Genomic DNA, 17,199 nt, shown 5'->3' with positions numbered 1-17,199 from the left:
CTGTGTAGTTCTTTTGAATACCAGAAGGTGGCATAACTGGTTTTCCTAAAAGTGTTCTGATTGCAAGAATTGCACACAATGCTACTACACATCTACCTTTTTTTTTTTTTTTTTTCAAACTGCAAAACCCTTGTGTGCAGGTTTTTATAGGTAAAGTTTTTGAAAGTGGAAGTAGTTTACCTGAAAATGCAGGGGGGAAGAAAGGGGTCATCCAGTATGTGTGCAGTGAAATTCTTTCCTGAGCTGTATTACAGAATCCCAGTTTCCCATGAATACATTGTTTAAATAGCTTGCTTTATCAATTTGCAAAAAGAGACTAATTCCTGTTTCTTTTAAGTTCTTTAGCAAGTGCTATAAAAAAAAATAAGTTACCAGTATGGTAACATATAAATGATAGTTTTGTGTGGTAGCACCTCTAACCACAGGCAGGTTTTTAGGTGTACCAACATTAGGTGTTTGAAGCAGTATGTGAAAAGAGTGTGCAAAAAAGAACAGTGATCCTTTTAATGACCATCTATTTTCAGATCTAACTGGAAGCTTAGTCTTTGTGCAGTGTTGCCCTGCACTTACTGACAAGCTGATGTAAGAAGGTATTAGATACCATCTCATTTGATGCTTTCCTCATTAGTCTGTCTCTGAAGCAGTCATCTCCACCACGGTGTTGATCAAAAAGCAGTTAAATAAATTTTAAATGGAGGTATTGTTTCCATTCAGAGTTGTAGAGAACTCCCTCCTAGAACGAGGGCACTGGGCACGATGGGCAAGGTTTTGGTAGTGGGGTGTCAGTGCAGGGGTGCCCTGTGCCAGACACAGCTGGGGTGGATTTTACATTCAGCCGCCTTTTTGTTAGAATACTTAATTGAAATGTGTAGGACAACCCTGAAACTTTTGAAGAAATGAGATGCATGGGATTTATTTCGCTTTCCTTCAGCTCCCTCTGGCAGACAAAGCCCTGAATTACAACTGCTTTACTTCAAGCTATTTCAGTGAAGGGCTTGTCCCAGCTCAAAGTTATCACGGTTGCTTGGTGTTCTCTTTGTGTGCTCCAAAAAGATCTTCAGCTGTAGAAAAGTACATTACTGCAGCTGCAGAAGGTGCTGAAATATAGATATTTCTTGGTTTAGCTGACTCTTGCAATGTGTCTGTGTGCATCACAGCTGTGCAATGCTATTTCACCCCAAGGACCTCTACACCATGCACATCTATTGATTCTTTATTTTTTTTCTCTAATGTGATCTCTCCTGAGCCTGCTGTGATTCACTAGAGCAGCACAGATGAGAAGGATGTGACTGTTTTGCATAGGAGCCTAGAGTAATTTGCAGAATTTAGACCCTTTCTTTCCTGACCAGATGATGTGGGTGGAATGAAGTGGTGCAGCTGTGCTGGTGGTGGCTCTCACTGAGCTGAGCCTCCCACTCACCTCTCTGCAGTCTTCTCCTCCTCTCAGCTTCATGGATTTGCTTTCAGTTCTGTGCTTCTGAAGGGGGCTTTGCCAGGTGAAGGGATGTGGCCACATGTCTCAATAAAGATGTAGGAAACTATCAGGAGTGTGTGGAGTGCTGCTAAAATGACCTATAGAAGCTGTACATGGACATTGGTGAAAGCACTGAACTGCACTTTTGACTAGGAGTCAGATGTCTGAAGTTTTAAGAAACTTCATAAATAATATATGTTTATAATAATAAGATTTATAATCATAAGACTTTAAAGTATTTGATTTAAATAGTTCATAGTTTTTAAAAATGCAAGTAAGATTGCTATTCTTCCATGGGCCTTTCTAAAATCAGCTTGTACTTTTCTTGCTATGTACAATTATTTAATGCAAAGCAGCATGTCCTCATTTTATCCTAAATTATTCAGATTGCCACTAAATAGGGGTATTGCAATTGCAGAGTTCTTCCAGACTGCTAAGTGAATATTTTAAAACTTTAAACCTGCTTTTGGAAATGAATTTATAGCTTATATATTTGCCTACCATAACATATTTGAAATAACTAACTGGCATATTTCAAAACTTTGCCTAGGAAACGTGGAATTTTCCATAAATTTGTTCTCAGATCTGCTAAAGATGAAAGCAGTTTGTAATATTCTGTTTATAATTTAATTATTACACAAGAGTTTCAACATTTAGTGATGTAGAAGTAGAACATAGTGGTGTATTTCAGAGAAATGGAACAAGTTCATATGAAGAATTGTTTTTGTGATCATGTTTTTTTTGTCTCCTGGAAAAATCTAAATGTAAGCAAGGTATGCGTTTTGAAAGTTGCAAGTGTTTTTTAAATGTTGATGATCTCTAGGATGAGGCTAATTCTGTGTCATGAGTACACTCATTGATTGTACAATGAAAATTTAGTACGAGACTCTCTTTCCCACACTCCCTGTTAGCTGTTCTGGTTTTGGTACTAATTTCACCTGTTCTCATGGCATGTATTTGAAATTATCTGTGGTCCTGAAACTCCTTTTCTAGTGTAGAGAAATTATAATTTTTTTATCCTCTCGCCAAATGTGAGAAATTAACTCTAGTGACAAACAATTAACATTAGTGACAATTTGAAATTGAACTCTTTGCTGCTTAAGACTTTCACATGTCCCTGTGTGGAGGCAAGCTGTACTTTAAGATCAAATTGTTACTTCGTAAAAATTTGTATCTACTATGCTTCAGGGTATCTGAAAGCAGGTAATTAAATTGATTGCACCTGGGTGTCCCTTTTGTGACTCCTTGAAGGAATCCAGCCAGCTGCAGAGCAGTGGCCATGGCATCCTGGAAGATGCATGCCTGCAGCTTTTCTGGCTCCCAGGTTGCACACAATGATTTCTGACAGCCTGGACTTGAAGCATCAGCATCTTTCTTGAAACCTTTTCAACCTCATTCTCTGTCAGCCTTTCTGAGGGATTCTGGCCTTTGGATAGAGGTGTCAGGAGTGTCCACAGTGGAGATTTTGTGGATTGGAGACATCAGAGATGACAGTGCAGTAGGATTTCCTGTGTTCAGGAAAGGTTTGTATTTTTGGCTTTTAATGGAACGGAGTCGTTACAGAAGCACACAAGAGCAGTGATAAAGGCTTTGTTCTTGCCTCCCCACACTCTTCTTCTCTTTTCATCGGGGATACTTTCTATGGGTGTGCAGGACCACAAAAACACACTCCAGGGGATAAAGATGGTAGGATTTAGAGAATGCCAGAGGACTAACAGATTCCATATAAATAATGCAAGAAGGAAAGAAAAAGCCTACCAACTTCTGCTTAAGAATATTTCCAAAAAGCGTTACCCAACACGTGGCTCCTGTTGTTTGCAGTTTGCTGTCTGTGGTGTGGGAAATACTGAAGTTGTTCATGGCTGGTGCTCAGTCCTGGCTTCTGTTCCATTACTAAATTGTTTAATATATTTGCAGCATTTGAGTCTGATGTGTAAATGTGTTTAGGCATACTTTACTAAAATAAATTGAGCAGCCAGCAGACTATAACAGCTGTGGAGAAGTTGTTTAGAAATAAATTCTTTGTAGTTCACAGTTTGACCTAATAAAAATAAATGTTGCTTCAGACAATTATCTTCAGCAGGGTCAGTCTGGCTGCTGTGACTGTGCCTTCAGTTTTCTGCGTTGATTTATTAAATATAATCACCTGGGGAAGATGAACCAAGTTCTCTGAATAAATTGGTGCTAATTCAAAAGCATTTCTTCTTGGTGGTGTGCTTTCAGTAGAGTACATGGACTTAGATCAAAAATTGGAAACCTTCATTAGCTCACTTTGCTTTTACCTCCTACTAAGTGTTTCAAGACCATATTTTACCTAATAAATTTTATATAACAGTAATTTACCCAAGCAAAGCTGATTTTTTTTATATTATAACCTGTGTCTTGTAATTAAGTTAACTGCATTTTGACAAATCTTACCTCAATTTTAGAAAAATCTCTCTGCAAGAATACACACAATAAAATTCAAGACATCCATAAGTGGCATAAAATAAAACCCACTTTCATGGTAAGAAACACACACTTCAGAATATTTGAAATATTTCTGAAACTTTGTGTAGTTACCAAATATACCTGAGACAGGCTTTAATATTTTAATAAATGAATGCTTCCAAATATTTAAATTGTGAATACTGCAGGGACTGAATTTGTGCATTTCTTGTCTCCCTTTTCCTGCACGTTTTTGGGAACCTGACTTAAGATTTGAGCAAAATTATTTTACTTAAATAGTTTTTTAAATAGTCGATTGTGACCATATAGGAAATGACATGAGTTTTTTTGAATGTTTGCTGTTGCTGAATAATTTCAGAAGTTTCAAAATTAGACTATAAGATTTTTTTTTATTTATGAATGAGGCAAAGACCAGGGTTATGGACATTTGAAGAACGTGAAATGGAGAAACTAATTTCTCAACATGATTCTTTCTCAGCATATTTGGTTTGTTGAAGAACTTTGGTAGTCTGAAAATCATGTGAGAATTTGAATCTCTCCTATCTGAGATGTGTGGAAGGGAGGGGGAAGTGGCTGTGTCAGATGCAGGGTAGTGTGTGTTTGTCAAATACATATAGAAATAATGAATATCTATATATAGTGTGTGTGTATGTGTATATATATGCACACATATGCTATATACACAATCCCATATATATAGGATGCACATGTATATTTATGTATAATATTTTTCACTGAATTGATGCATCCTAATTGATGCTGCATGTTACTGCAGCAATTTCCTCATTTATACAGGCAAAAATGCTGAGTTAGTGGATAGAAAACTGTAGCACTTCTTGGTAAACACATAGCACATGCCCTGACTGCTTAACTTAGTATTTCAATATTTGGGTTTTTTTTTTTCCTATTTGAAAAAGGGCCCCACGTATTGCTATAAAGACTTGAACCTGCACTGCAGGAGGGGTTGGCTGCAAACCCAGTTTATCTCACTTCTTTATGCTTTATGAGGGTTCCTTGTTCCATGAGCAGTCACCCCAGTTTAAAAGAATTAAATTTATTTGATAGTAACTACTTTGTAAGATCTCTGATCCATTTATGAGATGAGATTATGGATGGATCCATTTATTATCCATCACATGCACCTTAATGTCTACAGTACAACTGCTTCTAAAAGCTGCTGTAACTTATATCTGATGTCTGAGGGCCTTTTTATCCCCAGTTATAAAAAAAAAAATTGAGACAGCATAGCAGGTAGCCAGTCAAAATACAGGTGTAATTGTCAGAACTGTCTTTAGCAGTTTTAAAGCTAATTTCTTAATGAAATTTAAAAAAATTAATTCAAAGACTGTTTCTTAGTAAGATCTTTGTTTCTAGAAAAGTTGCCATTTCAGTAAAAGCATTGCCAGGTGCATATTGCCAATCTTTTTCTGTACTTCAGTATTTGGGGAATGTTTCAGTGTTGCTGTGAGAGGACTGCAGATGTGACTGCAGTGGTTTCCTTTGGATTCCTCCTTAGGCAAAGATTTGTTTTCCCTTCATATGAATTTTGGTATGAATATTTTGATGATATATAGTCAAAGAAATTGTATTAATTAACTGACTCATGTATAGGGCAGTACTGTCAACACCATCTTTTAATTATTCTCTTCCAGTAATTGGAACAGCTGCAGCTTAATAGACTGAAAAGCCAGAGGTAGAGGCATGAGAAGCACCCATGTGAGGTGGAAAGAGCTGAGTAAGGAAGCCAATTAAATTATCACACAGTCAGTTTTTCTTCAGTTTCTAGACTTGTGCCTTTGCAGTCATGTTTAAATGTCTGAAATGATTTGGATATTGAAATGATTACTGCATTTTAGCTCCATGTATTTGGGGATATTTTGCTGGATTTTGGGGGTTCTGCTTTATTTTCTTCTGTATCAAAATGCTCTTGTGTGGTGTAGGATGCATCAGCTCAGCAGGCTGGTGTTTTGAAGATAAAGAAAAGATGAGAGCAGTTCCTCCCTATGTGAAACTGATTTTCTGCCTTCAGTTTGGAGTGAGCTCTGCTACTGCTAATATCCTAAACCAGGTATTTTATCATACAACAAATGCACATTTTAAAATGGAAACATGCTTTTGTATCAATGAATTTTTAGAACACAGGTGTTGGGGGAAAAGAACCTCAGAAGTTTGAATATGTTTACTGGTCTAACCACTACCATTTAAAGTTATTTTTCTTGTTCAGTCTGGCATCTTCTCTTATATAAACACTATATCAGTAGGAAATAGTTTGTGACACAAATATTAAGACTTTTCTGTTGTCTACATTTCTAGATGAAAATGGGAGATATACATCATACTGTCACTGTAGCTTTGACTTTCTTTCTGGAAACTTAAGAAGCCTGAGCTTCTGGAAGTGAGAAGACTTTTCAGGTCATGCTAGAAAGGGTTTGGAAGACTTGAGAAAGTTGTGATGTAGCATAACCCTACTTTGCACCTAGTGCTTTCTGTTCCTCTGACACCTAAGAGATGAATAAAAGGAGAGAGGTAAGTAGCCTGTTAAAGTGGAACAGCAATTTTTTAACCACAGCAAATCACTTGACTGAGCAAAAATTTTTTTCAGTTTTGTTTTTAACAGTTTAAGAACTGAGGAAAAAGGGTGAAACTCATTATCTGTGCAAACTGATGAAAATCCAGCAACATCTCTAGAAGCTGACTTTTTTTCTGCTTGGTTTTCCTACAAAAATTCAGGTGGCATTCAAAGGCTAAGAATAAATACTTTCAGACTAGAACAGTTTTATATTGCCTGGGCTCTGAAACAGCTTTCTGCCTGTGCCACCTTCTTCTTTTTGAACAACTGTGAAGGGAATTCATATGGGAAATGCAGAGATGGTTTAAAAGTTTTGTTGGATGTACAGATGCCACAGAACTGTGAACACGGTGGGCTGTAAGAGGACAATGTGTTGACAGTTGCTATGTGTGACACGACGTGGTGGCAGCTTAGCATTAGAGTTGCACAAAGGAAGGAAGAGGATATCCCCAGAAAAGGAAGAGAGTCACAAGGGACGTGGTTTTAGCTGTATTCCTGCTCTGAAGATCAGGGAGAGCTTTCAGAAGAAAAGATGCTGTGATCAGTGCCCTGGCAAGGGAACTCTGTGTGTGTTTTGGTCATGTGCTTGCTGAAATGTGATGCTGTGTGCCTGCTCTTCTCAGCTGGGGCCAAATTTTGCTTGTTAATAGTGAAGCAGGATGTAGGTACAGGGATGGAGGGAGAGGGTTAGGAAATGCTTTCCTCTCTTATCACAAGCACTTTTCAGTCTTCTCTCTGTGGGATCAGAGCTGCACTGCTCTTCAGCCCCAGTCAGTAGCTTCTGGCCTTGCTTAACGTTTCAGGTCTGTAAAATGGCACCTTGGGATCTTGCCTTTGGTGGCATTATTGAGTTTTTTTCTTTTTATGTCACCTGTTGCTTTCATTTACCGCTGAGTTTTGTGATGCTCTGTCAGTTACTTTGTCTGTGCTCAGTGCAGCTTTGGAAACACAAGCATGGAAATAGTTGCTTAAAACCCAAACACTTTCTCATCTTTTGTACACAGAATTAAGGATGTGTGGCAGAATTGGATAATAAGTAGAATATAACTTCAAGCAAGTAATAAATAGTAGATGCTTTTAATTTTGAATGTGAACTTGCTTGTGAGAAAACTACAGAAAAGCCCCTCGAATGGTCCCAAGATTATGTTAAACCTGTACAGTTATCATGGGATTTTCAGCACTCAAGAGTTTTAAACTTAAAGCACGTCTCCAGTTTGTGTGCCAAGTTGTTTTGTTTTCAGAGCACTTCACTGGGAAAGTATTTTCTCAGCAAGGACTATTCTGCACAGAGCTGTAATGCTGTTTTTGGCCCTCAAAATCCTTCATTTGAGGATGAGTGACAAAGCTATGTAATATGAGAACAGAAAAATGTATATTCGGTGGGTGCAGTGCACTCCAGGAGATCAGATTCCTTTTCCCATATTTTTAAATGTGCAGCTAAAATGTTATTTTGAAGTCTCAATTAAAATATCAGAATTATATACTGAGATGTTCTGTTGTCTTAGGAATAGTTAATGTAAAGGATAAAATACATAATAATAGTACTTTCCTTGTGAATATGCAACCAATCTGTGACTGTCAGGAAGAAAATGGGTTTTGATTTATGTTTTTTCTCCTTATGTGTGAATAGGTGATTCATTTCTCACATGGTTGTTCTTTAGCAAGTGACAAGCATTTCCCTATTTTTAGAGTACCTGGCACTGCTACTTTCTTCAATTCTGGATTTTCTACATAGTCTGTTTGGTGGAATAGTTTGTGCTGGACTTTGGAGGAGATTTGGTTGGCAGTGCTTGGAATTCCTGTACTTTAAAAAAAAAATGTTTACTGCTTTTTCTGCTAAAGTTTTATTTAAGTTTATATTTATATTGTTTGTAGAGTAAGCGGAAAAGTAAGTGGAACTAGGAGCACACAAAGAAGAGCAGGTATTTGAGGACTCATGTTGCCCTCTAGGGTGAATGATCTTGTTGGGGTCCAAAGTGAGAAGTAACTCTGATTTCTGTGCCTGTGTGGATTGACTTCAATGTCAGTCAGTGCTTGGGAATGACTTTGTGGCTTGAGTTGGATTTTATTCTACTGATCAAAAGGGTATTTCAGGAGTTACTTCTGAAAAAGGAGTTCATTGATGGTCTTTAGCCTCATTCTTTTTTTTTTAATTTGTCATGCTGCTCTTAATAAATAAAACATGTGAATATCTCCTTGGGGGTGGCAGAACAGTGAGACAGAAGCTTTACAAGCAGTTACCAGTTGGTTGCACTGGCTGCACAAGGAGTGAGGAAGAGAGTAACTGTGTTTGCTTATTGTATTTTATGACACCTTCTGTGTAATGGTGAATGTAAAAGCAAAGCTGAGTGTGTGAATGCAAATTAATGATTTTTTTTTTTTTTTTTTTTACTTTGTGATTATAATAGCCTGATTTCTAGACCTTCAGTGCAGAGCTGGCAAGAAGTACTAGTTTGTGTGTGTGAGAGACTGGACACAGTATTGACCAAGTGTGTAGCCAGGCATGCCTGTTGGCATGTAAATACTTGAATTCTTTTGCTAAAAGTACGACTGTGCTAAAACTACACAGATGTTTTTGCAGGACTAGTGTTTCTTAATAGTCACAGCAAATAAACACTATTGTCATACCCAGTGGTGTCTGTTCAGCATCCCAGTAGCAGCAGTTCCTGTGAAATTTGTTGCCTGGGTTAATGCTGCTCATTTGTAATTTAGAACTTCAGAGAAGTGGGAGAGAGACCCTCAATTGTTTGTCCAAGGGGTGCATCTGGTTTTGAGTGAGGTTATCATGTGTTATTTTAATTCCTTGCCTTTAATTTTGGTAAAAACTTGCCCAAAACTATTTTCAATATATTTTCAATAATGATGATCGGGAGCAGCAATTATTCCCTGATGATTTAATACCAAAATTGAATTTAACATTGTGAAAAACATTTTGTAACTGTGAAACTTAAAATGTTTCACTGTTATAGAACCCTATCAGAGTGTTGTTAAATGTTACTAGAATTAATAAATTTATAGACATTTATAGAAATAGCTCCTGGTTCAATTCTTTATTGCTAAGCAGCGTGACAGGGTGTTGGCTTTTTAGTGAGAGGATTAAGCTGTTCTGATGAATACAAAAATTGTCATGCTGTACAGAGACTATTCTGAAATCTGTAGACTAAATATCTTAGTGTTGATTTGGTCTGCTGTGGCAATACATTAGAGGTGATGCATTTTTTCCCTGTAAGGTAATCAGTATAGCGAAATCTCTGCCTTCTTTTCCCTAGAAACCTGCTCTGCTTCTGCATAAGATGCTATTAAATTCCCCATTCCCTTTTGAATAGCTTGCCTTCCCTGCTCCCCGCTGTCGTCAGCCCCGGGAGGTCACCAAGCAGAGCCCTGAGCTGCAGAGTGGTCCCTGATGGGGACCTGCATGACCATCTGCTTCGTCAGCTCTGGAGGCAATTTGGGAGCTGCTGGGGGGGCGTTGAGAATTAGATTGTTGATAGCGTTCCTACAAAGACTGCTATTAGCAGCCTGCTAGTCTCTGCTTCTCTACTGCAGAAGACAGAGTGGTATTTGTGTTCCCATATCATGTTGTAAAATGCATGAGATTTTGCTCTTCCTCCTTGGAAATGAGAATAGGAAAATGAGAGCATCCTGAACCAGAAGCTATTAGAAGAGCATGCAGAAACCTGCAGCGATTTCTGCTTTATTTTGTCTTCCTAGCTATGGATTAGAAGGACTGATTTTTGCAATGGGCTTTTTCCATAATGGCATTCTTGTATTGTTTGGTCAGAGCTTGCACAGGAGGAAAACAGGCTGCTGAATTTAGTCACTGATCTCTATTAGCCGTGGCCTAAGGCTATGCTGAGATTTATATCCCATTTGTATTGTTGCAGCTCAAAAGAAGAATGTTCAGAGGATGACAAGTGTATTCTGAGTAGGTATGTTGTTTCATTTTCATATGAAACCCATTTTTTTTTCTGCTTCCATTGGTCAGAAAAGAGGTTAATAGGAAGAGAATATAGTACAGTGCTGCAGTGTCCCTGTTAAGGTAGAACAATAGCATCAGAAACAGTACTTTAAAAATTAGCTGCTTTTATTAAATAAAGCTGCATTATGCTGGTGTGCAGAGTGCAGTCTTTTCTTTTTTTTCTTAACATATACTGCAGTCAGTGCTTCCCTAACGAGGTGGCACTATTGTTGAGTTAGAAGGATAGAATCATCATATTGCTTTAGGGGACAGCAGGATTTAAAAGGAGATGCCTTACAGTCCTGTTTTACAGATTGGAAGCATCGGTTTAAGGGCATTGGCAGAATCATTTCCTTGTTCTTAGCAGCAGCCACTGCTGTGTCAGTAGTGTGTGGAATGGAAGTCCTAGTTGGTAGTCTGTTATGGAAACGCTGTTTACTGTTATTGTAGTACCGTGGTGACAACATGCCATTGAAATGGAAAACGAGCTCTCCTGCTATCTGGAAATTCCCAGTTCCTGTGCTTAAAACATCCAGGTCATCGCCACTTTCTCCAGCATACATGTAAGTGAGAGAAATGAGGATAATAAGGTGGGAATTCTTTTTGTGAGACTACCCTGTGGCAAAATACCCTGATACATATTAAATGACATTGGCACTCAGAATTTTATCTTGTTTGCTATGTAGACCCCCCTCCCGATTTTATCCTGGATGTTTCATGATGGGTGTTGTGTCAAGTCTTTCCCTTTTTGTTGAAACGTAGAGAAATTGTGCAGATTATGCCCTATTCATAATGATACTGTGTATGTTCATTTGAAAAGTTTGTGGTGGTGTTAATTAGTAGAGCTGATCTTGAAATGACAAGTTAAGCTTTGAGGCTGGCAGGCTTTCTATGTAGTGTATATGTGAACATTTCCTTCTCCTGACTATTTCATTTGGAAATTGAGCTTGAAATCACCTGCTGTATTGTATTGCACTTCGTGTGAGTTCTTGTAGAGGTGAAATCATCCTGCTTTGGTCTTGTTTTATTCTTTAAATGCTTAGCCTTAATACAAATTGAATGTCTTTATTAAAAAGTTAAAATAAAAGCTTATAACCTAAATTTGAACCATTCATATCTGAATACTTACATAGTTATACAGGTTGTCAGTGTAAAGTAGCTTCACAATGTGCCTTTGTCTTGCCAAATCCTGATGCAGCTTTTGTTCACCTTTTGTTGCTGTGAGTTCTGTGTTAGCATGTACAGGTGGCTTTTTTTTCCTTCTCTGAAATAAAACTATTAAGCTCAGGGTACTGAATTCCTTCTGCCTTTATTTATGGAAAGCAACTCTTCCAAAAGGAGGAAGAGTTGCTTTAAAATGCACAGGTAGCAGTGTAGGTGACTTTTCTATCTAGAAATTGCTGTAAAGGCTACTACTTTCCAATAGAATTCCAGCCTAATACCTACAATATTAATACCTCTAAGCTTGTATTGACTGCTTACAGATAGGCTTTTGCTTCAGCTACAGTAGGTACATGCTGTAAGAGAGAGGTGCACAGGTCCTCTAAATGTCTTTTTTTTATTGTTGCTGAGCGTGGCATTGTTATGGTGGGGCTGAAAGGATCCAGCGCCATGTGCATGGTCACTATTGTTCTTGGGCAGAAAGGCTGGGGGAACAAACCTGGCTGTGCAAAACCTCTGCTGGGCACGCTCACATTTAAGATTAATTAATCTTATGACAAGATGTGGATGTACTTCAGTCTTTTTATAGGAAGCATCAAATATACTTAAGGCTACCAAAAGAGAAGCTATTTCCTATAAATTGCTACCTATTCTAAGTTGTTAAAAAATATGACTTAAATATAAGGAAAGTATCATGATGATAAGAGTTATGAGACATTTGAACCTATTTCAGGGAAACAGGGTTATTAGTGTTTTATCTTATGCTGTTGTTTTTTAAACTGTAGTAGTCTTAAATGCAAGAAAAATCAGAACTAGCCCAGTCTGATGTCTCTGCTGCTGAAAGGGAGCATTTCTTTTGTGCGTCGCCTTTAAAGTGCTAATCTTAGCCCTGAGAATGCTCCAGCCTTTGTGATGGGGATCTGTGGCTGATTATCTCAGTGTTTTGAAAGTATGAGCAGGTTTAGTGATCATGTTTAAACTGCATGAAGCTGAGCTCATCTGGAGCATGAGAAATATGTGATCAGCAGCCTTAATCATCTCTTGATAATGAGTCAATGTATCTCAGTGTTTATGAAGACATTTCTTTATTGGCACACAGACCTGACATTAGGAGGACTCGTATATCTAATGCTAAAATTATTCATGTATTTTATTATAAAGAATGAGAAACATGACAAAATGGCACCTATTTGATTAGGCAATATAAATCAACTAATTAAAAAATCTCTTGTAATTCAGGTTGGCCAGTAAAATAGGTGATCGGATTAATTACCTTCATTGTAGAGATAACAGTAATTTTGATACTGTTTTATATAATCTGATATTTTTCTGATAACTTTTCTGTTGTAAGTAGTACTCTGCACACTGGCAAAGAGCTTATGTTTTGAGTAAAGGGTTGAGGAATAAGTGGTGTGTGAAATGGAACACGTATTGACGTAACATAAAACTCTAGGATTCACAGATGAACGCTTTGTTACTAAATATTTTGGATCTAGGGTATACAAAGGTATGTTTGAGCTTTTAATCCCTTTGATACTTGACATCTAAATCTTACAAAATAGGGGCTTCAGTGTACTTTGGAATGCAAAGTAGGAAGGTCTTAAAAGTGGGGTTTTTTCCCTTGTATTTAAAATGAAATTCCAGTTTTTCAGGTTCCTTTCATAAAGTTGACTGTAGCTTTAAAAACTTTATCCTGCTTATGATTTACAAGTGACATTAGAGATTAAACTGATTATCAAGATGCATAGATTTTATTAGAGTTTTTTAGTCTGTGTACCTGATAGCTGAACTCTGCCTCAGTTTCCCTTTCTCAAAATGCTGAGACTGGTGGTTGTGAGCAGGTTTGGTTTCTTGGATGAAGCACCTATGTACAAAGTGCCACTGCAAAATGTTGGCTGTCCTGCAGCTGTGCAGGCTTAGCTCAGTGTCTGCTGGGGAAGTTTGTGGTGGTTGCTGATGGGGGAAAATGAGTGTGAGGAGCTCGTCTCGCAGAGTTCTGTGCTGTGGGGAGCTTGTGGCTGGGTAGTACCGGAAATGAAGGGCCTGCAGAAGCTGAGGTGCGATGAGTTTGCAGGTGAGACATGGTTCTATCACTGGGATGTCTGCTTGGTTTGCAGGATCTGGTACCCCTTTCCTGACAATGGGAAGGAGCAGCAGGGGCTTGCTGCCTCTTGGCTGGTGGATTTCTATACCACCAGTTATTTATCAGGGATATTTCAGGACATCCTGACTGCAGAGACATAACTCTTCTCATTATACAGAGGGCCAAGGGATGAGGAAGACATACATTCCCTGACTGCTGGTGAAATTGATTCAGAGTAGCTTGAACTTTCCCCCAAGTTGGAAAGATCCAGTGACATTGCTTAGGGAAAAGTAGGCTTTATTAGACTTGGAAGACTGGTGTGTGCCAGTATATGTAGGTGTAGGGCAGCTGGCTCGGTGCATGAGTTAGGAGTGTGGCTGTGGGTACATGCACACACCTTCGTCAGGCTGCATTTTCTTTCGTGGCACTTATTTTGCTGGGGTTTAGAATATAGATGCTGTTTGTCAAACATTGTGAAAGCTGTTACAGCAAGCTTATGCACCACTAGTCAAATCATATTCATATTTGTGGTTGTGTTAACTATGTGGAGAGAGACCTACGTGACTTCATGTATTAGGTAAACAGTTTCCGCAAGTGAATAAGAGGAAAGGAGAAAGTGAACAACACTTGAAAAAGTGGTGTCCCATGGCATCATGGCTGTTATTTAACATGACTGCCAAATGTTTAAAAACAAAAAAGCAACAGTGACTAACATAAGCAGAGGTTAAGAATTAAAGCAGTACTACAGTGAGGTTGAAGAACAGTTCTGAATTAACAGCTTTGAGGCATAAAGGAACATGAGTCCCACTTATTGTTCATGGTGCACGGCATCTCATGCATTAAGAACTAAGAGAATTCTTTCTTATCCACACCAGTAATGTAATTTTTTTTTTAATTGTCCACATCTTCCATTAATATGAATGGAAGAGATGTTTTTGGAAACTCAGGAGATTAAAGTGCTATGATGAACATTTACAAAGAATTCAATAATGCAAAAATACTATTTGCAAAAACACTTTACAGAAGATTGTTCTGTTAAGGCTATGTCATGCAAGAATATTCTTACCTGGTTTTTAGAAAGTTAAATGTTCAATTAAGTGGTTTTAGTTACCTGTATGCCAATTTTAAAGATAAGTAAAAAAAAAAAAGAATTCTTATTTCAGAATAATCCACTTGTAATCTTGGTGCCTCCTACTCTTTGACATGGAATAGTATTAAATGGAAAGTATCCTTTGCATGTGTTTTTATAAATAAATGACTAATATTAGGAGAAATAAACAAATGTGGTCTATCCTGAGCCATGTGGTTATGGAATTTGTCTGATAGGAAATGCTTTGCTCTAATGGAAATCAGTTACTGTGCAGAAAAGTAGAATAAATTATTAATACTCTGGAGTAAGTAGCATTAGTTTTAGCTGCTTATATTGGTTATACAGGTTAATGCTTTTGTGTCTTCTTCCAACTATCTGCTTTGCTCTACAATGAACTCTTTAATCTATGCTGTACAGTGATATACACTTAAATGGGAAAAGGTGTGTGTGTTTAATTCATCAGACTGCCTGCATTAGTTCTCTTTGGTGAGATCACCCTATGTGTGTCTGCTGCTTTCAAAGGTCATTTTTTTAGGAAATGAACCTTTTGTTCAGCTCCTGAGCATTTGACAGACTACACGTTATTCACACGCACCTGTCTTTGGCAACATTTCCGTTTTATGACATTGCCTCCTAGATATTTCAAATTTCAACATGTTGAAAGTCAGTATGCAGCTCACCTCAAATATGTTTTAAACTGATCTGACAATACACGCAAAAGCATTAATTGGATCAGTGGGGAGTAGAAGGGGCTTGCATCATACTAGTAGGACATTGCTTTTAATCCCAGAAATTTTGTGTGTAGAGTTCTCCTTTGTGCCTGTTGATATTTCTTCTGCTCTTATATAATAGCTATTTCAATAGATTATTCTGTCTGAAATTTCATTCATACAGCAAATTTAATTGCTGTAATAAGCTGATATAAATGAGAAAAAAACCTCCAGCTTGTTTATCTTGAGGTCTCCCAGGGCTACTGTTTTTTCTGGGGAGACTTTATAGGGGATGATGTGGCTCAGAGGTCCCCAAAATCACACACTTCTCCTTATACAGCAGGCTGTCGCAATATTGACATTGTGTTGTGACATGGTAAAGCATCTGTATTGAATTATCTAGAATATGTTGCTTAGCCCGTTCTGCCAGCATGTCAGTTCTGCCAGTTTGTTATTTTTGCCGTTATTTCTTTGTTAAGGTGAAAAAATCTTGTTCTCCAGTCACATTCTATCATTGACTTTTCTAGTGTTAAGTGGTATTTTCTGTTGACATTTGGATGGGGCTGCCTATGGATTTTCAAAAAGTGCTTGGTGAATATCTGGATTTTAAAATAGTAGTTGCTTGTTCTAAATGGCAATAATGGGAATTGTAGTGTAGTAATGTGTAGCTGTCGCACTAAAGTGGAAGTGTGCATCTATGTTACTGCTGTAATATTTTGTCCAGTGGTGACAAAGATTGTATCAATGTCTAAATTGCAATTGTTTTTTCATGGGATGAACAAGTCACATCCCCTTCTTATCTAGCATGCATAGATCTAAAAGCTTTATCACACAGGGGAAAAATACTTTACCATTGACAGTCATTATTGCCCCTCTACATCCTCTCCAGCAGACTGCATGAAGGAATGCTAAAACATCTGTGAGAAGTGACAGAGCAAGAGGAACGGTAAATAAGAATCTAAACCCTAGAGTCAGAATCTTACTGACTTTTAAGTTATCAGAATCATTCTGACCAGTATATAGGGGAAAAAAAAAACCTCTAACACTCTTGAAAGGAGTAGTTCCTAATTTGGTTGCAGGAATACAGTGGGATGTGTGTTCTATGACCAAATATTAAAAGTGCAGGTGCCTCCTTAGACTTATATTTGTCTCTGAGGAGCCATTCTGTTAACTTACTAATTTCTGTGTGTGGAAACTAAGGACACATGAGGTACAACTGTAATCTGCTGGTACGTGCAGAATGGTTTTTGTGATTTGTAATACACAGGAAGTATTAAGCTGCCTAGTCAAAATTCTTGTTTAACTCTTGAGTACTTAAGTCCACATATAAAGAGCAGAAAATACATACAGTGTTAGTCCAGCCTAACCTGTGAAATCTTATTTCTGTTTTACCTTCTTCAACATTAAGGGAATAAAGTAGTTCTCCTTATGTAGAAAAGCTACAAAATGTGTATTTCCTTGATTTTTTGTGTTTCTAATACCAGTAATCAACAGATAAACACCAACTTTGGCAAAAAGTTGTTAGTGAACTGTTTCTAATTTAGCATCATTAAACAATGCGAGTCCACAGATTTAAGCTACGAATGGCTCAATGAATGCAAGCCCTTTGTCAAACAGATAAATGTGGATGTGATGCTAAGGCTCCCAGAGAGATTAAATGCTGTTAGGAACAAAAGCTTTATAGCAGTGACTGAGCCAAATATTGC

At 37.8% G+C, this 17,199-nt stretch overlaps 1 protein-coding gene across 8 annotated transcripts in view; it reads left to right on the top strand.

The window, feature by feature from the left end:
• KLHL13 (kelch like family member 13) overlaps nt 1-17,199 on the top strand; it is an 80,368-nt gene that overhangs the window by 32,476 nt on the left and 30,693 nt on the right. Inside the window, exons 1-2 of one of the 8 annotated variants that reach the window (XM_068204791.1) lie at nt 9,986-10,420; nt 10,900-11,012. The exons of 3 other annotated variants lie outside the window; for them this stretch is intronic. In XM_068204791.1, the coding sequence (XP_068060892.1) occupies nt 10,915-11,012 (98 nt within the window). In that variant the 5' untranslated portion in view covers nt 9,986-10,420; nt 10,900-10,914. Of the gene's footprint in view, nt 1-9,985; nt 10,421-10,696; nt 11,013-17,199 lie in introns of those variants that run through there. 4 more of the 8 variants (XM_068204785.1, XM_068204783.1, XM_068204787.1 and 1 more) reach the window with 4 other exon arrangements.

This window comes from Anomalospiza imberbis, chromosome 14 (genome assembly GCF_031753505.1).
Source record: "Anomalospiza imberbis isolate Cuckoo-Finch-1a 21T00152 chromosome 14, ASM3175350v1, whole genome shotgun sequence".
NCBI classification, from domain to species: Eukaryota; Metazoa; Chordata; class Aves; order Passeriformes; family Viduidae; genus Anomalospiza; species Anomalospiza imberbis.
Note: the sequence above shows the minus strand (reverse complement) of the source record. Positions and strands in the feature narration are given on the sequence as shown.